General features: G+C 57.7%; 11 protein-coding genes across 11 annotated transcripts; 5 read left to right on the forward strand and 6 right to left on the reverse strand.

Annotated features, from left to right (window-relative positions):
* Positions 1-62: 62 nt before the first annotated feature.
* L226DRAFT_575062 (uncharacterized protein) lies at positions 63-927 on the forward strand (the record flags this gene model as incomplete). Its single annotated transcript, XM_067685148.1, has 2 exons — positions 63-367; positions 429-927. 2 exons carry the CDS (start codon positions 63-65, stop codon positions 925-927), a joined length of 804 nt encoding a protein of 267 aa, XP_067530732.1.
* Positions 928-1,356: 429 nt separating this feature from the next.
* L226DRAFT_470756 (uncharacterized protein) lies at positions 1,357-2,344 on the reverse strand (the record flags this gene model as incomplete). The annotated part of the gene is made up of 3 exons (XM_067676334.1): positions 1,357-1,898; positions 1,953-2,049; positions 2,117-2,344. Coding segments are annotated over 3 exons (867 nt in total), but the record flags the coding sequence as incomplete, so codon positions are not given.
* Positions 2,345-4,720: 2,376 nt separating this feature from the next.
* Positions 4,721-6,838, reverse strand: L226DRAFT_547887 (uncharacterized protein; the record flags this gene model as incomplete). Its single annotated transcript, XM_067682536.1, has 5 exons — positions 4,721-5,637; positions 5,692-5,812; positions 5,834-6,523; positions 6,611-6,756; positions 6,805-6,838. 5 exons carry the CDS (start codon positions 6,836-6,838, stop codon positions 4,721-4,723), a joined length of 1,908 nt encoding a protein of 635 aa, XP_067530734.1.
* Positions 6,839-7,427: 589 nt separating this feature from the next.
* L226DRAFT_575065 (uncharacterized protein) lies at positions 7,428-9,089 on the reverse strand (the record flags this gene model as incomplete). Its single annotated transcript, XM_067685149.1, has 4 exons — positions 7,428-7,753; positions 7,813-8,133; positions 8,279-9,018; positions 9,079-9,089. 4 exons carry the CDS (start codon positions 9,087-9,089, stop codon positions 7,428-7,430), a joined length of 1,398 nt encoding a protein of 465 aa, XP_067530735.1.
* A 423-nt stretch (positions 9,090-9,512) lies between these two features.
* Positions 9,513-10,624, reverse strand: L226DRAFT_575066 (uncharacterized protein; the record flags this gene model as incomplete). The annotated part of the gene is made up of 4 exons (XM_067685150.1): positions 9,513-9,626; positions 9,689-9,838; positions 9,905-10,260; positions 10,405-10,624. The coding sequence occupies 4 exons, from the start codon at positions 10,622-10,624 to the stop codon at positions 9,513-9,515; spliced, it is 840 nt and encodes a 279-aa protein (XP_067530736.1).
* A 509-nt stretch (positions 10,625-11,133) lies between these two features.
* On the forward strand, positions 11,134-11,653 carry L226DRAFT_539189 (uncharacterized protein). Its single transcript, XM_067681639.1, has 4 exons — positions 11,134-11,263; positions 11,322-11,403; positions 11,457-11,522; positions 11,582-11,653. Exons 1-4 carry the CDS (start codon positions 11,229-11,231, stop codon positions 11,633-11,635), a joined length of 237 nt encoding a protein of 78 aa, XP_067530737.1. The 5' UTR covers positions 11,134-11,228; the 3' UTR covers positions 11,636-11,653.
* Positions 11,654-11,914: 261 nt separating this feature from the next.
* Positions 11,915-14,032, forward strand: L226DRAFT_493382 (uncharacterized protein). Its single transcript, XM_067677435.1, has 2 exons — positions 11,915-12,043; positions 12,097-14,032. Exons 1-2 carry the CDS (start codon positions 11,988-11,990, stop codon positions 13,913-13,915), a joined length of 1,875 nt encoding a protein of 624 aa, XP_067530738.1. The 5' UTR covers positions 11,915-11,987; the 3' UTR covers positions 13,916-14,032.
* Positions 14,033-14,081: 49 nt separating this feature from the next.
* On the forward strand, positions 14,082-15,065 carry L226DRAFT_539191 (uncharacterized protein). Its single transcript, XM_067681640.1, has 5 exons — positions 14,082-14,327; positions 14,380-14,454; positions 14,506-14,697; positions 14,746-14,812; positions 14,877-15,065. The coding sequence occupies exons 1-4, from the start codon at positions 14,180-14,182 to the stop codon at positions 14,754-14,756; spliced, it is 426 nt and encodes a 141-aa protein (XP_067530739.1). The 5' UTR covers positions 14,082-14,179; the 3' UTR covers positions 14,757-14,812; positions 14,877-15,065.
* Positions 15,066-15,706: 641 nt separating this feature from the next.
* On the forward strand, positions 15,707-18,010 carry L226DRAFT_493384 (dimethylaniline monooxygenase (N-oxide-forming); the record flags this gene model as incomplete). Its single annotated transcript, XM_067677436.1, has 8 exons — positions 15,707-16,226; positions 16,291-16,443; positions 16,510-17,190; positions 17,257-17,262; positions 17,322-17,460; positions 17,526-17,661; positions 17,724-17,777; positions 17,839-18,010. 8 exons carry the CDS (start codon positions 15,707-15,709, stop codon positions 17,899-17,901), a joined length of 1,752 nt encoding a protein of 583 aa, XP_067530740.1. The 3' UTR covers positions 17,902-18,010.
* Positions 18,011-18,188: 178 nt separating this feature from the next.
* Positions 18,189-19,044, reverse strand: L226DRAFT_575069 (uncharacterized protein; the record flags this gene model as incomplete). Its single annotated transcript, XM_067685151.1, has 2 exons — positions 18,189-18,951; positions 19,007-19,044. 2 exons carry the CDS (start codon positions 19,042-19,044, stop codon positions 18,189-18,191), a joined length of 801 nt encoding a protein of 266 aa, XP_067530741.1.
* Positions 19,045-20,360: 1,316 nt separating this feature from the next.
* On the reverse strand, positions 20,361-23,720 carry L226DRAFT_470663 (actin-like ATPase domain-containing protein; the record flags this gene model as incomplete). Its single annotated transcript, XM_067676323.1, has 7 exons — positions 20,361-21,522; positions 21,579-21,680; positions 21,739-21,949; positions 22,006-22,564; positions 22,613-22,683; positions 22,768-22,841; positions 23,581-23,720. The coding sequence occupies 7 exons, from the start codon at positions 23,718-23,720 to the stop codon at positions 20,361-20,363; spliced, it is 2,319 nt and encodes a 772-aa protein (XP_067530742.1).
* Positions 23,721-23,782: the final 62 nt, after the last annotated feature.

Genomic DNA, 23,782 nt, shown 5'->3' on the forward strand with positions numbered 1-23,782 from the left:
GGTCGCGGTCACGAAGAAACTCATTCTTGAGACCAAGATACGGGACGCTGCACTTCTCCGAAATGGACGTTCGGTCGCTCAAGACCGTCTACGACCCGAACGGCTTCTCCTTGTCCGCACGCCCCAACGGCCCCGACGTCTTCAGTGTCGAAGCGTTCGCGTCCCGCGTGCAAGCTCTCATCGCAGATGATCGTGCGTTGATCGAACGTCTCATCCGCTTCGCGCAAGCCCACGACTTGATCAAGAAGAACGCGGAACGTGCGCAGAAGCTAGCTCAGGAGAGCAATGCCGCACTCGAAACGTACCAAAAGCAAGTCAAGATGCTCGAGGAACGCAACGTAGCAATGATCTCCAAGCAGACTGCATTGTACGTGTACCTCTTCAGCGGGACCTTTGGCTGCAAGCTTACTGACCACTATCCATTGCAGGCACGATGAAGTTCAGAATTTGCAAGAAGTGGTCGATCGTATCACTCAGGAGAAGCTCGAGCTCGAGACACAAGCCGCCGAACAGGCGGAGACGTGCCGCCAGCTCACCGATGCGAACAACTCGCTCAGCGCACGCGTGCTGAAGCTCGCAGAGGAGAACAACAGTGCATCGATTCGTAAGGAGGACCACAGCTACGACGAGAAGCGCTGGCAAGAGGACGACCTCGGGACGGTCGCTCGGTCCTGCATGAACGACGTTCGCTGTCGCCGGCGGCAGCAGTTGCTCTCGCAGCAGATGCTCGCGCACTTCGGCGAAAAGTTCAACCCAGCGCACTGCAACCAACTGTGCAACAACTGCCGCGACACACGCCCAATAACCCGCATGGACCACACGGACGACGCGATCAACGCGCTGCAGCTGTTCGAGAACCTGCATCAGGATGTGCAAGCACAACTCCGGCATCACGAAGGGCACGCTCGTGTACGCGCTGAGGGGTAGCAAGCAGAAGACACTGGTCTGCCCGGTGTAGGTCCACTGGCTATGGTAGGAGGAACTGCGCACCCTGCCATAGACGTCCTCGACACGCCGTCGAGCTCATGGCTACAGGTGATCCAGCATTATTCATGCACATCTGGTCGACGTCGGCGATAGACCCCGAGTACTAGTCAAACTGTCCGACAGTTGGACTAGCAGTTTGACTAGTACTCGGGGTCTATCGACCTGGAGGGCGGATACTGCAGACGTCGGCGGAATGCAGTGAAAGCCGCCACCCCCGTTGGAGAGGCCGTCGCTGTGAGCGAGGCCGAGGCGGCACTTCCTGCTGGGGGGACACGAATTAGCTTGGCTTACACCCTTATAACCGTGATCACATTGTGCGTGTATGGGTACGAGTTCGAATGGTATAATCTGCGATCGATACAAGTGTACCTAGTGCTTAATAGACTCAAGCACCGACGCCATGAGGTCCTCCCATTTGCTGAAGCGAGCGACTCCTTCACGGAAACGGTTTTCACCGCCCTGGGTGTCTTGTAATCCTGCGTTCTCGAAAGCTTTCTTCGACCGGAATCCACAGTCGCGCCAGCGGAACAACCCCCCTGCGGTATATTGCGTGAAGGACAAGCGGGTCTCATGCGCACTGACCGCAACGTTGGAATGCCGGAGGATGGCGGAGGGGATGAAAATAACCGCCCCTGGGGGGAACTGCAGCAGGAGCTTGAGATCCCACAACGCGAGATGTCCCCCAGTCGTGGGGTCGAAATCCCCAAGGGCGATGATACCGCACCATCCAGTGGCCAGATTCATATGGTCGAGGTGCACTTTGGTTGCGACGCGGGCCCCAAGGTTGAACGTGCCGGCCGCAAATACGGAGTTGTCGAAGGGACGCGTGAGGGTTGGGTCCGACTTTAGCAGATCATTCAGGCAGGCGTGATAGTGTTCATGAACGTCGGGTGCGTAGAGCTGGAACGCAGCTGCCGTTCAACCTTCAGCTACTTGGTACCGGCGGGAAAAGTGACTGGACTCACTGTTAATGAAACCAGCTACCCGTTTGATAGCCGGGTGTTTCAGAATATTCGACACCACCCGGGAGTTGTGCTTTGTCTGTGCCATGTTTGAGGGCCACTGGTCAAGGCAGCTGCAGTCAGTTTCACACGTCCCATAAGCAAGCAAGGACACAGGCCACGCGCACCTTCTGGCCGCCGCCATAGGAGATGCCAACGGTGACAATGGGATAATCCCCACGACGATTTGGCTTCGGGTTAGCTGCGAACCGGTACTCCCTCCGCAAGTCCTTCATTGCACGGGCCGCATCGCGGACGCACGCCTGCCAACTGGTGTCGTCGCGAGGTGATCCAGCCAAGATGGCAAAGACTCTGCCGTCGGAATCCAACAAAGGCAGGGGCGTTCTGCAACCAAGTCCGACATTCACGTTAGATGGCGCAGCAGGGACGTATCAGCACTTACTTGCCATCCCACTCGACGATTGTGAATCCTTTGCTCTTGAAATCCTCCAACGTCCGCATGTCCTGGTCCTCGGGCGAAGCCCGAACATGCGCACCCACATAGCCGGTTGAAGCAGCCGGGAATATTGGAGTCCCCCCAGGCCCTCCGAAACGGGAATCGTCGACCAAGTCCACGTCGACGAAAATGGGCTTGCCCCGAAGGAGCGCCCGTAAGGTCACTACCTTGAACGTTCTTCGCGCCGCATCAAGAGCCCTGCGAGCAGCCGCCTCGCGCTGCCGCAAGTTGGTACGGTGAGCTTTCTTGCGGAGCTTGCTACGCATGTTCTTTCTAGCGCGTCCAGTGACTGTAAGATGTGTTCAAAAAGCGGCACCGAAGCAAAATGCCGTGAAACTCACGATTGGCCAGACCGGTGGGACCTTCCCCAAACGCCGGGGCGGGAGCGGCATGGGGGTCGGCATCGCTGTGGGGCTCCGGGCTGGATGAGTCGCGCTCCTCCGCTGCCTCCAAAATGTCTGCGTGGGGCTCGTGTTCTGGTTCGTCGTCGTCGGCATCCTCGGGGCACGCAGGCGTTCCACGGTTCATCATGGCCACCGCCACTTGGAACAAGGAGGATGTTAGTCGAATGGGTCGCAGAAATTGCCCCTTTGGTCTGGCCGCGGCGCGGGTGGTCGCCCCTTTGGTTGGGTCAGCGAAGGCTGCGGGCGGGGAAGCAAGGCGAACGCAACACGCACCAAAGTCGCCTTGCGATGGCCCCGACTCTCCGACCTCACCATCGAAGTCGCGGACGATATGTCCGGGGCATGGTCGTGAGGTCTCGCGATGAGCTGGACTGGAGGAGGCATGGTTTCGCGCTAAGCTGCCACAGTTAGCATTGGCGGGGGGGTGCGTTTTCGCGGGATGAAGAACTCACGGCTACGTCGCGGTAACCACTGCGCCAAAGTGTGGTGAGCGTGACTGACCGCACGGCGTAGAGGACCTGGGTGTTTTGGTGTTCATGCATCGGTTAGTTGCGTAGTTGCAAGTGCGATCCCGCCGCACGATGACCGCGCAGCCCATGCTGCACGTCGGGGTGTCCGCGGTGTGGACGTCCACCGACGTGCTGAGCACGAACGCACACCGCCCAACGGGGTGTCCTGGGTATGGACATCCTCCGAAATGCAAAGCGGGAACTCACTCGGTCGGCCGGGGGTGCTACCCATCGTGGTGTCCAGCCGCGGCGGGGGGGGACCGGGTGCATCGGCGGGCTGGTCGGTCGGAGCGATGTGGAGGAGTTGGTCGACTGGCAAGGCGGGTCGGGAGGTCGGTGGGTGGATGGTGTCTGCGACGGGTGTGGTCGGGTACGCAACGCAGGTAGCCGACGCCACCGACCTCCCGATGGTCGGTGGTTGGTCCGCCGGCCATGTGATAATCATCAGTGTGGATAGCCAAAACTAACGTGCGAGAACAGGCACGTACATACCTGCGGGTTTCGGGACTTGATCGGTAGCCTCGTGTATGTGAAATTCCATGGGAAGCGGGCGGTGTGATGTGATATCAGTTGACGCGCCCACATGACAAGCTTAACAGTGATTGGCCCTTCTTTGATAGCACGAGTAACGCGTAAGATATACTGCGAAGACAATATCAGTGTCCGGGCTTGGCGAAGGTGTGGGGGTTCCGCGACCATGACGTAATGTCCTCGAGCGTCCTGACTGTGCGGTCGCGACCCGCCCACACGTATTCAGCGGCGAAGAACGCCCTCATCCCTTTGCAGGAGACACCGGGGGCGGTCAGCGTCCCTCATGGGTGCCAATAAACATGACGCACGCAACTTAACCCTGTGCTGCCAGTCCTGGCGAGGAAATGCTGACCCGGCGGTGGTTTGTGCGGACTTGAGCACGTTGACGTGACCTGGCTTCGTAGAAGCCGCAAATGCGACCCTAGGGCACTGAACATTGAGAACGGCCTGGCCACGTTCCTTGCCATGGGCAATCGTGTTGTCCCGTTCAAATGTAGCGCATCTTGTAATGAAGGGTAGCCAGTTGTTCAGACACTTCAATGTCCACTCAGCGTTGATGACGAAGTCGCAGAGCCGCAGATGACTCACCACTCGGTACCCGAAGTGGGTGCGTTCTGCGTGCTGCCTACCCTGCAAGCCGCGGAGAGATGAGAGCCGCAGCTTGAGCAGGCGGGGAGGTGGGCGAGAGGATGGGTGTTGATGGAAGATAGAGGTTGCACGATGGTGCCCGAAGACCCACGCATTAAGGGCGACGGTGCACCTTGTTCAAGTGGGACCTGAAACTTACCGAGGAGGTAGGGCAGTGGGATCACATTGCAGTACAGAACAACATTACGGTACAACAGGGTACTCATACGGGACTATGGGAGCTCGTCCAGAGTGCGCGAAGAAGGTGTTGACATAGTACGAAGACATTTCAACCTCCCGGAGGCGGATTTCTTCCGCAGTGAAAGTCGTACTAATGGGAGATGAATGGCAGATGGAAGCAGGACAGTCGGCCCAACGACTGAGAACCTGCCTCAGTGCCTCAAGGTATGGCACGCGCCGATAAGGAAGGCGGGAGCAGAGACCAGCACCCTCGGGTGGAGGCAGTTGAGGGAGTGAGTAGAGGTGCCCAGCTGGAAATACACGGCCGAGCAGGTCCGCGCGCTTCAACTCACGCTGAGGGTCGTTCCTCTCCGGCACAAGGACGCGATCCAGAGCGAGGAGCTCATAGTGAAAGCCTAGCTCCATCATTTCCCACATGATACCCGGACAGAGCTCTGGGACGACCCCAGGGACGCGGCGACCCAACCACCACACTGGCCCAGTCCTATCACCATGGAAGTCCGACGCCTGAAACACAGAGCCAAAGACCTTCTGAATGCCCTCCCAACGCCGCGTCTTGCGCAAGCTGGCATCGTCTGGGTGATTGGTGGCGCTGGAACCATATAACACATCGCGCCACCACTGCGTGGGCACAGCGGTGACGGCCACGCCTGGTAAGCGCAGGAGATACAACCAGGCAGGGCGGAGACGGAGCCAGGATTGAATGTAGCGGTTGCGACGGTCATCTGTGGTCGGACGCAGGAGGAGTGCAGGTTCCGGAATCCAGTAGCCCCATAACTCAGAGTTGGGGCGCGCGGGTTGGCTGAGATCAACGTTGTCCATGGCTATTCGCCATGCGTCCAACTGTGCGGGCATCCATGGATGATCGAAACGCTGGAACTTGTTGACGCTGCGAACCTGAGTGGGATGAGGCCGAGCATCTGCACATGGGTCAGTTGATGCAACTTGTGCAAATTGGATATACAGGAACGTACAAGGCAGATAGGAGGTTGCGCCCGCGTTGGAACGGGATGCCGCCTGCCCATGTGGTTGGAAGCGAGCCTGGGACCGGGAGGTAGTAGCCACAGGCCGGGACCGGGAGGCAGTGGCCGGAGCCTGAGGAGGGGAAGCACGGACCAGGGTTCCCTTATAGTCCTTCTGCGACACTGCTGGGGGATAGCCCCCTACGACATCGGGGGCCAAAAGTGGGGTACGAGAGATATCGAGGTAGGTGTGACCGAAGCGCATCGTCTCGAGGATATGCCTCTGCCCGCATAGACCCTTATAGAGTACGAGCCCTCCATCGGGGCCGCGCTCCAAACACACGTTTACCGGTGACGTTGGTGGGACAATGGCTCGGATGATTGTGTCAGCGAGGATGGAGGTGTCGCTGCGAATGAACCAGACGGGGATGCCAGAATTGAAGAAGAGTTGGACGACTCCGGGGTCGGTAGTGAATGCGCCCATGAGGTCGGTTCTGACTGGGGATGATGGGACCACCGTGGGGCTGACATCGAGATAGTTCTCGTAGTCCAGGTAGGCGCGAATGAGGAGCCAGTAACGCTGGGTTTCGTGTACCTGCAGAACGGCATCACGAAAGGTGCAAGGAAAATACCGGAGTCGATTGCGACAGTGGAGCATGGATGTGTGCAGTACGGACAAAGAACTGTCGGATTCGTCCCGGAGCGACACAAGTCGCGAGAGCTCGTCGACGAGGGAGTTCAACGCCTCAGTTGATTGGCGGCGGAGGAGCCCAAGGCATGTTATCCAAGAACCTTCAACGTACTCAAAGTCGTCCGGGAGAGGAGTCCACCATATAGGCGCAAACTGATGATCAGGCGAGACGGGTCGCAGGACAGCAGCAAGGTACGAGAAGTCGTCGCAGTATATTTGGGGCCATTGAACAGGATCGACCGCACCGTAACGATAGTCTGCGCGCATGGAGACTTCAACTATTCCAACGAAGGGGGACGGGACGAAATCCATGTTGGGGGAAGTTATCAGATATTTAGGATCGTTGGTATAGGCTAGAGCCCGTGCATCCGACCAAGACAATGGAGCTTGATGGAGGTCAGCACCAAATGGGAAAAGAATAACGTAGTACGCACCCTGAGCATCTCCCTGTGCTTCAATTGACGGCATGACCACTACACGTAGCTGCCCAAGCTGCGTGACTTCTTTCGCCGACTTGCGTGGGCTGAATTGAGCTGGGACGGGAAGAGTTCTGTGAAAGGTGGGGAGGGGGGGGGGAGGGCGAGCGTGGACAGAGAAGCGACAAGGTTTCTGATGAGCAAGTTGAACGAGAATACCGGTCGGAACGCGATGACAGACTGAACTTGCAGTTCAGCTGGGCTTCGTCACAGAGCGGACTGGACCGTCCTTCTGCACGACAGGAAGGCCAAGCGGGGACAAGTCAACGAGGGGGTCAAATCGCGCTCTGAAAGTTTGCAATGTGTGCCAGTTTCGTAGCTATGTAGTTCCGCCTTACAGCACCTGGGGACGGGCGTGAGAACGGACAAGACGCCGGTGACGTCAGCCGGTCAGGAAGGCCACGTACGTAGTGCAACAGCTACAGTGGGTCAGTAAGCCAAGTAGAAGAGCGGGATGGTCGAACAGGTACGGTCGGTCAGTAGAAGTTGCACGACAGCAAATCATTGGCGTTGGTATGATACAACATGCAGTGATACAGAAGGGTATGGATACAGACGGATACAGCAGCCAAAATGTACTTCTAAATGTCCTCCAGTGCAAGGTGACGAGCCAACCTACGGAGTAATCTCTCAATGCGTTGCTGCGACTCAAGGATATCAAGCTGCCCCTTCGCCAGACGTTCCTGCTGCTCCGCAAGATGGGTCACTCGGGCCGCCATTTGTTCAACCCTGGCCTCCAAGGAGAGCGGTACGGCGGCAGAGTGGGTAGCAGCGAGTGAGGCGGGGGGAGACGGTGGGGCTTGCGAAGAGGGATCAGCAGAAGGAGCCGGAGAGCTGGACGCGGAGTCGTGGATGGGGGGATCAACAACGGGGTCACGGTCTAGCAGAGGCCGTTTAGTCGCCGCAGCTGGGTGAAAAGATGTGTAAGTGGAGGGGTCACTGCTGAACAAGTGGTCATGAACGCACCGATATAGTGACACGTTGCGATACGCCAATCGCAAGCAGTGATCTGAAGTTGGAAGCACCGCTTGCAGCACCATGTGACGTCACTGGTCTGGACACAGAGATGTCCCCCATCGACACAGGGAGAACAGGGTGTAACGCGTATGATCTTGAGGACATCAGGTAGTCGGGAAGGGTACCGTTCGTGGCGGAGGCCTTCCGGGTATACAACGACCTCCAGCCCATCAATGGGCCCAAGGCCTGAGGCTTCCGCGGCAAGTCGTGTGCTGCTGATGGAAGGCGTCTGTGCTGGATGAGCGTCGGGGTGATGGCGAAGAAAAGCCACTGAAAAGGGAAAGGGGAACAATGAGTACATGCATGGGGGAAAGAGGACGAGAACGTTTACCTGTGGAAGTCTCCCAGTCACAGCCAGGTAGGCCAAGTCGCAGACAGTGTCTGCAAGCCCAACCTGACCCGTGATGCTGCTCACAGACGTGTCCGCCTTCGGCACATGCGCGACACTGGCGGGAGCGGACGGGGACCAACTGCCGCTCCAGATCGTGAGGGTACCTCTCACGACGGAGACCTGCCGGAAGTTGTATATTGTCCTCAGTAAGGACTGGGGGCGGGGAGGGCGAACCGAGATGGGCAGGTGGAGACGAGGGACCATCTGACGTATATTGGATCGAGATGGGACTCTGTTCACCAGGAGCAGGCGGCACGGTGTCCAGGGGCGAAGCGAGATGGCAAGGTGGAGGCGAAGGACTATGAGACGTGTATGGAATGGAGATGGGACTGAGCTCACCAGGAGCAGGCGCCACGGTGTCGAGGGGCGGAGTGATGTGCGGAGGGGGAGGCGAGGGACAATCCGATGAATACCGGAGCGAGATCGGAGTGAACTCACGAGGAGCGGGCTCGACATTCTCGAGGGGCGTAATAATGCGCGGCGGCGATGCCAATACGTCCTCTTCGTCGGAAGAAGGCAGGAACAGTGGTGTTCGACGGCGCGATGTGCATGAGGCGGGTGGAGGCAGTGGGGACAATGCGGCCGGGAGATCTGGGGATAAACGAGGGAGGGACAGAGGCGAATATACAGGGGAGGGAGAAGTGACGTACCTAGGGGAGTTCATTTGGGACGATCTCATGGAGGCAGGACAGTATTCCGGGGATGAAGGAGTGCTGGAGGGGTACTGCAGGTCGTACATGCGATCGTCGCTGAGGTGCGCGTCCCTACTCATGGCAAAAATCAGCACCCTGACAGAGAAGCATGGACGTAGCGTAGATACTTACTCGTCGTCCATTGTTTCATGTGCAGGAAAAAGAGCGGGTAGGTAATACAACTTGCTGCGGCGGATGAGTCCTCAGGAGGGCGCGGTCGGCAGGGAAGGTTGGGAGGGTCGGGGTATTTTGATGGAGGGCGAAGGTGAGATGGAACACCAAGTTCCATTCACCAAGCGAGAGCAACGGACGTAGGAGTCGAGTTGCTGCACGCTAGGATGGGGGCTGGCGAGCAGGGATGGCGGATGGACTTGGTCTTTGCGCGTTGAGTCGTTATCGCTGGATTACGTGTGAGTACATCTAATCATTTATCTACACCCTTATCTGACACAGATAGGCGCTCTGGACGCCGGCACACCGCAAGTGTGAGGGTTGCTCATGAAGCACATGCCAGCCGCACATTCAATCGTGTTGCTATGTGGATATACATGTCTCATAGACAATAGCTAATCGAGAGGTTCTTGCTCAAGTACCAAACCCGGCATTTCTGACCGATGATCGTCCCCGAAGGCGATCAAGGCCTCCTCTGTGTCCGTTGGTGTATGGTATGTATAACGGGCCTTGTGGAGTAGTGGGTGAGCTTCACTTACGAGTGGTAACTGAATGGATGCAAGGAACGCACCGGCCTCTGACCAGCATTGCGGGATAAGGCGTCCGAGATCGCGTAGTTGATGATGTGCGGCCAGTCTCTCAGTTTGACCACTCCATTAGAGACGGTGTCAGAACCTGGCGGAACGAAATACCGTGCGCCTGCCAATGCAAGCAAGCACGCCTAAGAGCAGATGCCGGATAATTAGCGGTCGAAATTGTGAAGTACGCGCAGTGAGCGGGGACGCACCATGACCTCGTGTGGGTAGGATGTATACGCCTCGTATACCGACCGCCTGTGTGACTGCCTGGATGTATACAGCGGCGGGGGAGCGTGGGGTGAACTAGGTGGTGCGTGCGACGTGTTCAAGGCATGACGCGAGGGGCCAAGATGCAGCATCGGAGTGACGACGCCTAGGTGCCCGACCGTGACGTGGGTAGTTGTAGCGCCGGGGAGCGGAAAGAAGGTGTGCCAGTGCGAGAGCGTATGACTACACGCCACGGGGTATGTGCGTGGAATGGAGGCGGGATGAGGCGGCGGAGAGACAGGCGCGGAGCCACTGGTCAAGCTGCGAGTGTCACCGTTGTGGTGAGGAGGTTGAGACTCTGAGGGAAAGGAGTCAGCGGGTAGTACGCCGGGAAGTAGGCCGGCGCTAGGCGCTTACACGCGCCTGGGCGAGGGGGAGAGTGCTCGCATGACTGAGCGGCAGCAACGGCGTCCTGGGCCTTCACTGTATTTTTCCTACATACTGGGGATATGGTCGAACATGTGTGCGAAGGTTGGAGGGGGGTCAATAAGGTAGTTATCCACTTTCTTCAAACGGCGGACAGGAGAGCCATGCTGGGCGGACAGAGAAGACACAGGCGCCGGACGCGTTGGATCATCGCCACAGGACTGCAAAACGATGTGGACCGGGACAGATAGGTCATTAACAACGATCAGGGGAGCTTGGTAGGGTGGACGCGGCATGGATAGCTTGTGGGCATGATAGCCACTATCGACTGGCGGAAGGCGTAAAATGGACGAACGCGGGGGGGTTGGAAGGCGGACTGTAAGGGTCACCTCTAACGAACGTTTGGCCGATGGTGACAGGGCGGATATGCAATAGTAGGCGTGCATAGTGTTCATACAGGGCGGTCTGAAAGCCGACCAATACAGGACAGTATGCCTTCAGCAACGGGACGACAGGGAAATCGTGGACAAGGCGAAGATCGATAATGAACGGGCGGTCCCGGGAACCTCTGAGGACTTATGCGCTATGCGCGGGCGGGCATAATCACTATGTCATCTGACAGCGGGGCTATTCGGGTGGACATTATGACCCCTTGCAATAACGATGTCGATAAAATGACCATCTTCGTGAGGACCGAGAAAGTCGGAGAGGATACGTCGATCGCAGGCGAAGATCGACCACCCTCAGACGGAGCTATGACGCATCGCACCCAACCTTTAGCAGCTTATAACCAGCAAGGACATAGCTCGACAGGAGCCCATGCCACTTCTCTCCCGTACACGTACCATCATTCTGCTACCAATCATCCACCGCCAACGCTTGCATATTACAAACCGTACCATGGCCGATAAGTTGCACGAAGGGCAGGATGTTTCGTAAGCGTCGACTCTTGATCATCGTCTAGTCCGACGATAGATTGACTGTTGGATACAGCTGGCGTTGGGGAGGAGGCAATGCTGAGGGCCAGGTCGCCGAGATCATCGAGGAGGGGAAGGCCGAGGTCACCAGCAACAAGGTGCGTGGACACAAGCCGTGTAAACCTCGTATTAAAAAGACCATCTCCTGTAGGGAAACACTGTCAGCCGCAACGCCAGAGGCGAAGACGATCCTGCCGTCAAGATTACTCGCAACGGGGTGAGAGACTTCGTACCCTCATGGTTTAGGAGTTGCTTGTTCACTGCGCCATATGTCAGAATGATGTCGTGAAGCTTGCGCACGAGCTTAATGAGGTTAAAGAGGCTAAATGATGACAGATGTAAGCGACCTGCCGTGGCCGCCCTGCGAGACTTGTTGTATTTGCTACTGCGGTAACGGTGGCGAACTTGAATCGACCTGGAAAGTTCGTGTCTATACATGATATATCATAACATCAGGTTTTCCGATTCAACGAAGCATGGGTAGTCGATAGACAAGATAGACAAGTGTCAGTTCGAAGAGGTTGGCGTGGAGGGACAGATGGAGGTCGCTCAGGAACAGTGCCAGGTCAGCTTGATTTCCCGGCGCTTGGTACCAGGCCTCCTTCGTTCGCATCCACCATCACGGTCGCAAGTGTAAATGTGAAGAGTGCCATCGAGTGGGCTAGAGGCTACATCTAGGGGTATGTCGGAGAGGACAGAGCTACCGCTAGGCTCGTCGGCGCATCACGGCGACTCGGAGTAAGTCGCTATCAGTGTTCGAATATAGCTGACTTCAACATCCAGTTCTTCAGTGCTATCCTCCACCCGGACGCCTTGCAGGGCCCCTACTATGGACTCAAGGCTTTGATAACAACTACCCAGGGTACGGACACTTTGCAGCTCCTCATACGCGTGGACGACGTTCGTCGAGATCTGCTCAGCATCTGCGCACTCGCAAATGCAAGCGCCGCTGCGAACACTTTGCCAAACGAGATCCTCCTCTCGATCTTCCTACACATACAGGGGATGGTGGAAGAGGGCACTGCGCCCCATTGGCCTGCGGTACTGCTGGTATGCCGGCGCTGGTTCGTGGTCGCCGCGACAGCGCCGCAGCTTTGGCGGGAGCTCGTTGTCGGAAAGAGCCTGAACCTCTTGCGCACGGGTATCGTCCGCTCAAAGGGGCTCACCCTCCGTGTGTTTGCCACCCACCGCGACGCAGTTGCTGAGGTCGCGCAGACGATCACTCCTCATGTCCACCGTATTCAGACATTGTCGTTCAGCTCGATCCATCAGCGACACAAGACAGACGTTGCGTCGCTCTTGCAGCATCCTATGCCCGCTCTGGAGCGTCTCAACGCCATCATCGAAACACCTGTTACCTACATCATCACTCAGGACGATCCCTGGCTAGGGATTGACAACGTACCCCTCACCCGGGAGAATTTCCCCAAGCTGCGGTCCTTGGTCGTTGAAAGAATCATCGTACGCCCCTCCTCCGCCATCTACCAGCAGCTTAGTGTCCTGCACCTCTTGACTCTGGAGGGGCGGCTGTTTGACTACTGTGAGCTCAGGAAGATTCTCCGTACCTGCCAGAATGTCGAGGACCTCGCGCTGGAGTTCACATTCAGACGGGACGAGGATGATCTTGACCGGGATCAGGTAGTCCTCCCGCGGCTACGCAAGCTTCATCTTTCTGGCTCCCGCGTCTTCCTCCACGACATCCTCGAGACTATCGCTACCCCCGAGACCGCGGACTCGGAGCTAGCGATCCATCTGAGCGACGCGAAGCACGACTATATCGCACGCAAGGAGGGCATCTCCTCCGCTCTTCCTCAGGACTATCAGACACTCTTGCCCATCTTTTCCGCTATCACAGAGGTGCACGCGCAGGCGCGCCAGTCCGAGGAGATCCTGCTCGCATACGCCCCTGCCGCTGATGGTGCCACCCATGGGTGTCGTCGACTCTCGCTCCGCATGCCTGTCTACGAAACATCCAAGGCACCTCCGGATGGCGAGCTCAGATCCCCGGATTTATATTCACTACCTCTCCGCGATCTTCGCGTCTTCTCCTCCGCTCCAGTTGAGACGCTTCGCATCGACACCGAGGCCGAGCACGTCCACTACGTCCACTGGCCCGCCATCCTCGAGCACTTCCCCCTCCTGCGGGCCCTGTCCGTCACGGTGTGTGACTATCCTGGGGATACACTGCCTGTGCTGTACGCCATCCGACCCACTTCTCCCTCTCTGGAAGTGACTGCTTACGGCGAGACGCTCTCGCATCCGGCGCAGCGGGCGCCGTGCTCCCGCTTGCGCACCTTGCGCATGTCTCGGTTCCGAGCGACGAGGGACCCGTTCAATTATTCTGAGCCCTGGGCCGAACGGAAGGTCGAGATTGTACCCGCGGTGGCAGAGTGTTTAGTGTCGAGGGCGCGCGATGGGTGCGAGACACTCGAGGAGCTCGTGCTCGACCTGGATTGCATGGACGAGAGGAAGTGGGGGACGGCCGAGCGGCGCAGGATGGATCTCGGGATTGTGCTGCAGGATTCCGTCCGCGAGCATCTGGTCACTGGGAAGATGGAGTACACGGAGCGGCAGAGTTGGCGGGAAAGGTTCACGTACGAGGCTTCTTGAGCCAGATATCGAGTGACAATATACACGGGACTTATGGAATTGTCTCAATTATACAGTCTGTGTACTTATCATCATACAGCTTTACACAGGGGTATTCTTATGGAAAGGGTGTCGGACTACAAGAGGAAAATAATTAGACCTGCGTTCCGGAGCGCGGGTTTTTCCGAACCTAGACGTGACGTCAACCCCTCTCGTCCAACTTCAACCACAACTTCTCGTCCAACTTCGAGCACAACCTGCTCGCCCTGTTCGGTGACCTCCGCGATGGCAGAAAACGATGCGAGAATCATTGTTCTACCAGACCTGAACTACGGCGTAAGACTACCTCCAAAGATCACAACCCCGGTGCCGTCTGCAACCGATGTTGTGGCGGCAGACATATTCCGGCGGAGTGTCGTGCAGAATGCAGGAAGTGAGTCTCCAGTTTCTCTCGTCATTACGACACTTAACACCCTGCTACACAGTGGCTTTGGCTGAGTCAGAGGCTGTTGCAGCCGCCATACACTATGACGTCCGAGTCTCGGGTGCAGCGGCCGAACGTACGTTCTCCTATGCTCTCGTTGGGCTTCCTCCTGACGCTCCGGGATAAGCTCCTTGGGCAGGCCCTATGTTCCAACGCCTAGAGGACCGGTTGATGGCCAAATTGACGGAGAAGATCGACCAACTCGAAGAAAGGGTCGGAGGGAAGTTCGATAGACTCGAAGAGAAGGTCGATCGACTCGAACTGGCGGTTCAGGAGGTGCATGGGATGGCCGCGAAGACCCACAGTCTTGTGGGCGAAGGTACGCCGTCACCATGCTCGCATATGGCTTATGCTCAAACCCGTACAGTACAACAATAGTGTCTTCAACGATGACTTTCCGGTGTAATTGTGAAGTCAATAGCTCGAACGGCACTGTGAGTACCCCTGAATTGCTGGGTTGCAAGTACTTCTGAAGCAGCTGATGCGGCCGCGTCATAGCTGGTCCAGGCTATCCACGGCTAAGACGTATGGCTTTAAGGGCTACTCCCGTCTGTTTTGGCGGCCTTCAGTGCCCACTCGCAAGGAACAGATTAAGGGTGACATTGGGCGGAAGCGGCATTTTCTGGTTTGATCTGGTGTGTTTCACTTGTACGTTAGTATTTGAATCCTTCCGCACGTCGTGATGACATGACTTTACTCTATCTACCATGGCCGCTGCCAAAAAAGGTAGCATATATGACTCCATTCAACCTCAGCAATATCGGTCCTCCAGGCGTTCAATATAATCTGTGAGTATTGCCATGAACATCTACTTATCGACTCCTCACCGAGCACAGAAGGCCTCTATTCGCTTCCGCACTTCCGGGTGGCATGCATGTTGACGAGCTCTTCCTCGGCATGCGAGACTTTCGAAACCTTCTCCGCCGAATCCCCCACCTCCCGAACATGGAATGAGTCTTGCAGGGGTGCTCGCCAAGAGGTCGATACGAGCGTGTGCATATTGCGCCGCGTGGCTCCGTGTGGCCCATTAAAGAACATGGCTTACTGCTTCGTGAGCCTGTTCGGGCCGTAACATTCGCTTGAGGGCACGAACCTCTCACGAGGTCGGGATGGTTTCAGTAACTCATGAACTCTGACAACCTCTTCAGTGCTAGTGTCGATTGCCCGCTTCAAAGACGCCGATGCGGAGAGACAGGCGTATATCAGACACGTTCCGTTCCGTACGTCGAGCATTATCAGTGCAGACAGAACACTGAACAGGAACAGGTCAGAGACAACATCGACTATCCATTTCGACGACCCCGCACCTCATCTTGCAGAGTACTCCTATGAGCCTAGACGCGCACCGCGTAGCCACGGAGTGGCTCTCAGCCCTCGCATCCGCCCTCAACAGCGGTGTCGTGTCTGATGTGACGACACTCTTCCAACCTGACGGCTGGTTGCGAGACGTCCTTGTCTTATCCTGGGACCTACACACCCTCGAAGGACGAGACAAGATCGCCGCCTACCTGTCCGGTTCCCTCAAAGCAGGCCACTGGCAGATCACGAACGTCCATCTGGAAGACATCCAGGAGCTCGCGCCGCGTGTCTGCGAGGTCCCTGTTTTGCCAGAAGCGTCCTGTGTTGAGTTCGGCTTCCGGTTCGACCTTCCACATGGCCATGGTCGCGGAGTCGCGAGGCTGACACAGGACTCCGACGGCATTTTCCGCGCTCTCATCGTCTTCTTGGCGCTGCATGGCCTACATGGGGACAACGAGCAAGCTCTCGGAGACGACATGGAGGCGATGCCAGGAAAGGAATGCGCCGGATGGGTTCATCAAGTCGAGTCGAATCCGCACGTCCTCGTCGGTACGTGCACCATGTCAATGGCATCCTCGTGAGCTCGTACCTGACACCCTGATTTTATACGTAGTTGGCGCAGGGCACAGTGGTCTTACGGTCGCAGCACGACTAAAGCAAATGAACATCCCGAGCTTGGTCATCGAGAAGAACCCCCGCATCGGGGATAACTGGCGGATGCGGTACCCCACTTTGACGCTGGAGTCTATCCGACGCCACTGTAGCTGTAAGTCATCATGACCCTCTCTCTGTTCACGCGACTATGGCCAATCGTTGGCGACCCTTGCTCCAGTGCTATTCCAGCCCTACCCATCCACTTGCCCGGAATTCATCCCGCGCGATGATATCGCTGACTGGGTGGAGCGGTACGTCGCCGCGCAGGACCTCGTGGTTTGGACGGACTCCGCGCTTCGACCGCATCCTCGTTACAGCGATCGTACTGGAAAATGGGATGTCACCGTCATCCGGGCGGGCGTCGCAGTCCAACTACATCCCTCTCACATCGTTTTCGCTACTGGACTTCTTGGCCAGCCCCGCATACCCGCCATTGCAGGTCTGGAGACCTTCCGAGGCCAGCAGACGCACTCTGAGAGTTTCTCCGGGGGGTCTCAGTTTTCAGGCAAGCGCGCGGTCGTCGTTGGAGCAGCCAACAGCTCCATCGACATCTGCCAGGACCTCGCGCTCAAGGGCGCGGAATCCGTCACCATGATCCAGCGGTCGGCGACCTGCGTCCAAAGTCGAGACTACTTCAACAGCGGCTTGAAGCTTGTGTGGCGGGAAGACGAACCGCTCGCGGTGTCGGACTTGAAGTACGCGGCGGTGCCGCTCGTCTTCCAGGAGAAAGTTGCAGCCGCGCATAGTCAGGCTACGGGGGACGCCCACAAGAAGATCTTCGACGACTTACGCAGAGGCGGCTTGAACCTCGCGGATCCCGGCTGCAACCCGTACTTCATGTTTCTGTGTAGGAGCGGAGGTGCGTGAACAGTCTCGATCGGTCTCCTGCATGCGTATCTCAAGCCGACTGACACTCCCGTAACAGGATTCTGTAAGCACACCGCCCCCTTCCTTCCGTTTTGGCAAGTGCACTGACCGGTCGAACGGAAGGGATAGACAAAGGAGGGGCAGAGCTCATCGGCAACGGACGCATCAAGGTCGAGAGCGGGAAGTCTGTCGACCGCTTCACCGAAACCGGGCTGGTCCTGAGCGACGGCACCGAGCTCCTCGCTGACGTCGTCGTCTTCGCGTACGCTTCCCCTTTCGCCGTGAGTCCATGTATGCTTCAAGGGCGCACTAACGCAATCTTCGCAGGACGGGTTACACTTCGATGCGCGAGTCCAACACCGACTTGCTGGGCCCGGACATCATGCAGCGCGTGGGTCCGATAGGCGGGCTTGACGAGGACGGCGAGATCCAGGGCCTCTTCCGCCCGTGCGGCCATCCAGGGGTACGCCTCCCTCCTTTTTCATGATGTCCATTGCGGCTTCGCTGATCCCGCCTTATGTACAGCTTTGGTTCGCCGGCGGCGATTTCTTCTATCCCCGTTTCTTTTCGAGGCAGTTGGTACGTGAACAGGTCGGGCACGACTCATTCTACCTCTAATTAACCGAGTGATTGTACGCAGGGGCTGTTGATCAAGGGGGCTGACTTGGGGCTTCTCCAGCGAGATTCGCAGCCAGCAGAATGAGGTGCAGCGGACCGAGTCAATTCAGCTTTCGAACGTGGACAGTTTCGATCTCTCTGACGAGTCTCATGATTGACTTTGATTAACATGCAAATATCTTATCGTACGAGTCCGAGTCGAGTCCTACGGGCGCGCGACAGTGTCTCCGGCGTCGTTCAACGTACAAACCCCAGTGAGCTCCCACCCTCATAAGCGCGATCTGTCCGGGAACCACAAACAGTCAACAGCGACGTTGAGCATGGCAAATCTACACCACGTACCTCAATGTATGCGTCACCCTCCACCCTCGTCTACGGCGCGCCACTATCTCCCACTACGTGAATGACCTGGTTCTCTCCACACGACATCAAGAACTCCTTCATGTCCATGCAGTACTTCCCGATATCCCCCGTGGCGTTTCGTCCGAAACGGTCCAGCACGTCGGCCATCCCCTTCGCCTCCTCGTGGAAGATCTCCAGATGATCGGGCACCTTGAGGAGGTCGAACAAGCCGCGCATGCCGACTTGCGCGAGGTAGCGGGGGGATTCTTCCTTATCACAGAGGCCAGCTATGCGGACGTTGCGGTTGTCACTCCATTTCTTCCTATCTTCCATCATGCGACAGCCCTCCAAGAACTCGAAGGCCTCGGCGAGCGTGTCGGAGGCATCCTGGAGCGCGACCTCGTCGTCGGATGCGGCTTCGTCGCCGGAGACAGTGATGCCTGCATCGAGGAGGTACTCACGCGCTCCGTCTACCTTCTGCTCGTCAATGCGCTTGATGACCTCCTCCTGCACCGACCCGAGGTATTTGATCCCTTCGGAGAGGAGGAAGCGCTTCACGTCGATCAAGCCGAAGGACTTGCTGTGCGAGAACGTTTTGAAGGTCTTCGCGGTGGTCATCTCAGGCTCGCACGGTGTAGGATGAAAGCCCATTGATGCCTCGTCGTCGTCATCGTCGTCATCGTCGTCGTCGTCGTCGTCGTCGTCGTCGCGGTGTCGTACGATGTTGGTGAGCAACAGCGTATCGTCCGACTGGGGCTCGTCAACTTCACGCCGATCTTGGACTAGTAATCCTCTGCGTGACTCTTAGTATTTTCTTTCCCTCAGGATATGATATGTCGCTAGCCCACCTCTTGCTGTAATACTTGGCAAACTGTCGGGACGTCATGGCGGTGGGGAGGTGGTGGGGAGAGGCTAAGCGCAAGGCGAGGCTGTTATAAGTAGCCCCCGCCCCAGCGCCGACGTCACAGGCAAGCTTCCGTGAAGCAGTCGCACCGACGCCGAACCCCGTCACCTCGACCGAATGGGGACAGTATCACCAAATGGCCTCGGTAGTCTTGACTTTGTTGCGAGTATCAAGCTTCAGCTTCAATGATCTGTATCCAGTACTAGTGTGCGTCGGAGAGTGCTGTTTGCTCACCTGCATTGATTCTCTTTCTGACCTGCGCAATCGGAATGCAGAACAAATTGGTCAGTAGGACTGCTATCTTGATCCATTGCGATCACGTGTGCTTCCGCGCTCCTCGCCAGTGTCACTTATTCTACTATCCTCTATCCTCACGGTATACCGAGGCCTGCGACGAGCTCAGCGTAGAAAGCGCCTCCACGGACAAAACGTGATGGCCGAAAAATTGGAGTGAGCGTCTCGCGTTGACATTCACTGGAATTTGGCCTGTCGGACCAGCTCTAGGTCATATTACAACCACACCCAGCCGGTCCAAGCATCGTTTCGGGCTGTCTACAGTGTACGACAAGAGAGATTCTTCTGTATACCATGATATCATAGTCAGTGGTATCGGTTATAGCTAGGCAGGATATAGTACTTTGCTATGTAACTTTTTAGATGGATGGACGGACGGAGCCACGACAGGGTACTTTACTTATACTCAACGCCGCACATACATACCTCCTACCCTCGCGCCCCCTCTCTTTACACCACACATGCAAACTCCTGCCCGAACCCCCAACCCAAGAGATACACCAACACTCTAGCACGGGACAGCGCGAATGCAGATCATGACATCGTAAGACGTGAGGAGAGGAGGAGAGGAGGGTTCTGAATGGGAGAAGGATGTAGGGTGGATTTGAGTTGGGAGGTGGAAGCGACGGGAGAGGATATGGACAACGACTCGGACACTAGCATCTAACAGTAGGCTACAGCCCTACGGCCTACGGCCCGCCCCCCGCAGGCCTGCGTACAACATGTCGACAGCACAGCATGCATGAGCAACAGACAGATCATGGAGGTGGAGAGGAGGAGGGGGAGGACGGGGAAAGGGAAAGGGAAGGAACCTGGATTTTGCCGGGAGCCGAAGCCAACCCTCGAAGCGTGACGACACAGAGCAGAAGACGGTATGCGCAGATGCAGGATACAGGGAGACGGGAATGGCGTTAGACGTGAGAGTGGGCGTGAAAGACAGAATGAAAGGGACCTGATGAGACGACGTGATGAGACCTGAAGGATGCCGGTGAGGCGTCGGGCGATCAGACGAGCGCCTTGATGAGCAGTCCTTCGAGCCTGCAGTATTCGGGAACGAGCGCGGCGTACGACATGAACGCGTCCACGTCGGGCTCCGCAACCTTCGCCAGGCCGAGCTGCAGCTCCGCGTCCGACGTCGGCATGGCGGTGACGGGCTGGAGGGCCGATGGCGCGGATGGGGCAGCAGCAGGATCCGTCCCTTGCGGGTTCGGGCTCAGCCCCCCAATCTCCGGCGTAGTGAACGCTGTCGAGGGCGCATCGAGGGTGCTCCCGCTCATCGTCGTCGACACGGTCGAGCTCGTGATCGTCCGGAGGCGCGCATGCATGTCGGTCTCGCTGAACCCGAGGCCGAACCCGCTCGCAGCCATGGGCGCGCGCTCCATCTCCTCGACCTCCTCTTCCTCCTCCTCCACGACAACCGTCGAGCCCAGTCGCGATCCGTGGCCGTACGGCGTGCTCGCACCGCTGCCAGCTGCGCTCGGGGCCTTGCTGGTGCTGCTTGGCGCATTCACGCTGGTACGCAAAGGAGCGCCGTTCGTCGCTGCCCAGCGCTTCCCGAGCAACCTCCGCACCTCCTCCTCGAAGCCACCGCGCCCTGTCCCAGCTGGGGTGCCCTTCTCCTTGGCCCATACCCATCTAGCAACGTACGCGCCGCCGAGCGCAGCACGAGCAGGGTAGCCCACCGCAGGGGCATTGCGGTGCGGGATGACCTGCGCGGCATCGATCTGTGTGGTCGGCATGAGGACGGGAGCGTTGAAGACGTCCCCTGCGAGGTTCGCGATGGCAGGGAAGTTCGCAGCCGCTCCAGTGGCGAGGATGCGTGCAGGAAGCGTCGAGTAGTCATAGGGGTCGAACGGAAGACCCATGTTGTTGCTGTTGTTGACGCCCGTGGCGCGTTTCTGCGACGCGCCTGCGACAGGGCTGGGGGTAGTGTTCGCATTGCGCGCGCGGCCCGCATTTGAGCCGAATACACCCATGGGGATCGTTCTTGACCAGCGCACTCGGAAAGAGAGCACTTGGCTCTCGAGCAGGCACCGGGGGTTGGCGCGGAGATCGCGGAACTCGTTGACCTTGATTCCGGTTTCGAAGCGGTAGATACCCTTCACGTGCGAGTAGGGATAGCTGTCGCCTTGCAGAAGCCAGAAGCTGAACAGCTTGTCGTCGAGACTGCGCAAGTCAAGGTCAGATCCACTGTCGCATGTCATTCGGTCACTTTCACCTACCCTATTGAACCACCAGGCGGCACGATAGCGACCAGACGATCGAAGGCGCTCCAGCTCTTGGTGTACATGTCCCGCACGAGCGCTCGCGGGACGTCGGCATTCCTACATCATCCTGGGTCACCCACGCGAATCGCGAACGCAGGTTGAGCTGCAGACGCACCTGCTGGAAAGCATGACTATATAACGCTTCTTCTCGCTAGCATCCTGAGCGGGATGCGGATAGAGGTTGTAGAGACGGGTGGGGATGTAGTTGGGCGCAGGCGCCATCATGATGTCCATAGGACCGAAGCTGAGGACGGCATCCGAAGGAGAAGGGCATAACGATAGGTACGAAGAAAGGTAGTCGGACGTGAAGGGTGATATGATGGTCTCTGCATTGCATTCTCCCCATGAGCGCAGCACAACAGCAAAGACAAAAAGTACAAACCAGGATCGAAACCGAACCGCTCCACGAGGTATCGAGAGATGGTCCCAATGCGCCGGCGCCCTCCAGAGACGTCGACCTCGCCCAGCCACTGCCAGATACGCCGGCCCTCTTCTCGGTTGCCGCCCACGATCTCCATCACGCCCTCGTCCCAGCGACTCTGCCCGCCCGCTTGCGAACCGGCGTGGGCCCACAAACCCGTTGACGACGCTTCCGCCTCGCCCATGCCGACAAGCTGGCCAGTGAGAAGACTGGCGAGGAAGGAGCTGGCCATCTGCACGCGCCCGGTACGTGTCCAGACGTCGGGCCACGCTTCCCGGACGCGCAGGAGCTGAGCAGCCACCAGGGACGGGTTCGCGCACGTACCCACGCGCGACGCCATGAGGTCCGGACCACCGAGCGCAGCTTCCAGTGCGAGTGCATGTGTGTGCGCGGAGGTGTCTTGCGCGATGGGGGAGTTTTGGAGGGAGAACGACTGCGAGGTGATCTGGGCGTGAATCGGTAACCTCGGATCGAGGGCTTGCAGCGGTGGCACCGGTGCTTTCCACCAGACTAGTGCTTGCTAGGAGGAATGAGAGCTTGTCGTTCGCCGAACAGTCCCTATGCCTACCTGTGCAGCACCTCCGATACCCTTTATCCTCTGCAGCTCGTAATTCTTGCCCAGTTTCTCGAAGAGGAGATCTAGATGGTCACGGTGGAAGTGACGCGTGACAGTCCGATCAGCATGGGCGCTTCGAAAATACTTCCGCGAAGGTAATTGCGTACCGAAGCCCTTCAACCACATTTCGACGGGGGTGGTGTAGGCATCGCCGGGAGTCGTGAAGATACCTCCCTGAGTTCTGCGGGACAGCGCACGGGTGACGTTAGCGGATGGAATACAGCGTTGAGCGAGAATGCGCGAAAACATATGTCGGAACCCGGAAAGTGAGGAGAAACCTCCGTTGTCGCCCAGCAACGGGAGCGCGCGCATGGATATCGAGAAAGCATGGACCTATCGCCTCATTCTAATAACGCATTCCGACAAGAGCGAGCGATGAATGTGTTGCGAACGCTAGGAAGGGGGCCAGCGTACGGCGACCGCCATTGCTTAACGAAGAGACACAATGCAAGGACACGATGCGCGTCTGATACCATCCGCGATGTGGAGTAAGACCGGAGAAGCATGAGACGTAAAATCTCTCATGCCCGCGATGCGAGCGTGAGCAGGCGACTTCCAGAGGCCCTCGTTGTAGACTCTAGCCTCTCCTCCGGAGACATGGACCCTGCTAGGCCGGACAGGACAGGTCGCGAAAGGAGTACGAGTGTCGGGGACCACCCGGACGTTCGTGGGGTGCCGGATGCTAAACAACCGCGTGCACTTGCTTGCACGACTGTCCTGAGTCCTGACCCAAGCACTGAAGCGTTCTCTGACGCCGATGGTTCAGGCGCAGCTACGACGACAACGTTGAGGTTCGGAGAACGAATTCCGACGATATGGAGGGCACAGCAGGCGCAGATCTTGGGACGGCAGCCATGCAGGGACGTCGCGGAGATGGAGACATGGAACAGGAACACGTTTAGAGCTCAAAATGTACTCACTGGTACTCCGCGACCTCTGTATCAAAGTCCACGACCTCCACCCCGACCAACTCGAGATTCTCGTCTACTATTGATGCCCTCAGCTGGTCCGTCGCGAGCTCCAAACCGAGAAAGAGCGTGGAGAGGGTCTTGGGCGGCATGGTGTCTGCGATCGCTGTTCCCGAAGCTCAAGCAGGATTCAAGGCCCGTCAGAGAGAACCAG

The sequence above is a fragment of the Lentinus tigrinus genome, assembly GCF_003813185.1.
Source record: "Lentinus tigrinus ALCF2SS1-7 unplaced genomic scaffold L226scaffold_40, whole genome shotgun sequence".
Classification (NCBI taxonomy): domain Eukaryota; kingdom Fungi; phylum Basidiomycota; class Agaricomycetes; order Polyporales; family Polyporaceae; genus Lentinus; species Lentinus tigrinus.

What these genes read in the sequence shown, in the direction of transcription:
- L226DRAFT_539189 (XM_067681639.1), top strand. Translation starts at nt 11,229, where the DNA reads ATGGCCGATAAGTTGCACGAAGGGCAGGATGTTTC. An exon ending in CCGAGGTCACCAGCAACAAG is followed by an intron (nt 11,404 to 11,456) that starts GTGCGTGGACAC and finishes CATCTCCTGTAG; the next exon opens with GGAAACACTGTCAGCCGCAA. An exon ending in TCAAGATTACTCGCAACGGG is followed by an intron (nt 11,523 to 11,581) that starts GTGAGAGACTTC and finishes GCCATATGTCAG; the next exon opens with AATGATGTCGTGAAGCTTGC.
- L226DRAFT_493382 (XM_067677435.1), top strand. Translation starts at nt 11,988, where the DNA reads ATGTCGGAGAGGACAGAGCTACCGCTAGGCTCGTCGGCGCATCACGGC. An exon ending in GCGCATCACGGCGACTCGGA is followed by an intron (nt 12,044 to 12,096) that starts GTAAGTCGCTAT and finishes CCAGTTCTTCAG; the next exon opens with TGCTATCCTCCACCCGGACG.
- L226DRAFT_539191 (XM_067681640.1), top strand. Translation starts at nt 14,180, where the DNA reads ATGGCAGAAAACGATGCGAGAATCATTGTTCTACCAGACCTGAACTAC. An exon ending in TGTCGTGCAGAATGCAGGAA is followed by an intron (nt 14,328 to 14,379) that starts GTGAGTCTCCAG and finishes CCTGCTACACAG; the next exon opens with TGGCTTTGGCTGAGTCAGAG. An exon ending in CTCGGGTGCAGCGGCCGAAC is followed by an intron (nt 14,455 to 14,505) that starts GTACGTTCTCCT and finishes CTCCGGGATAAG; the next exon opens with CTCCTTGGGCAGGCCCTATG.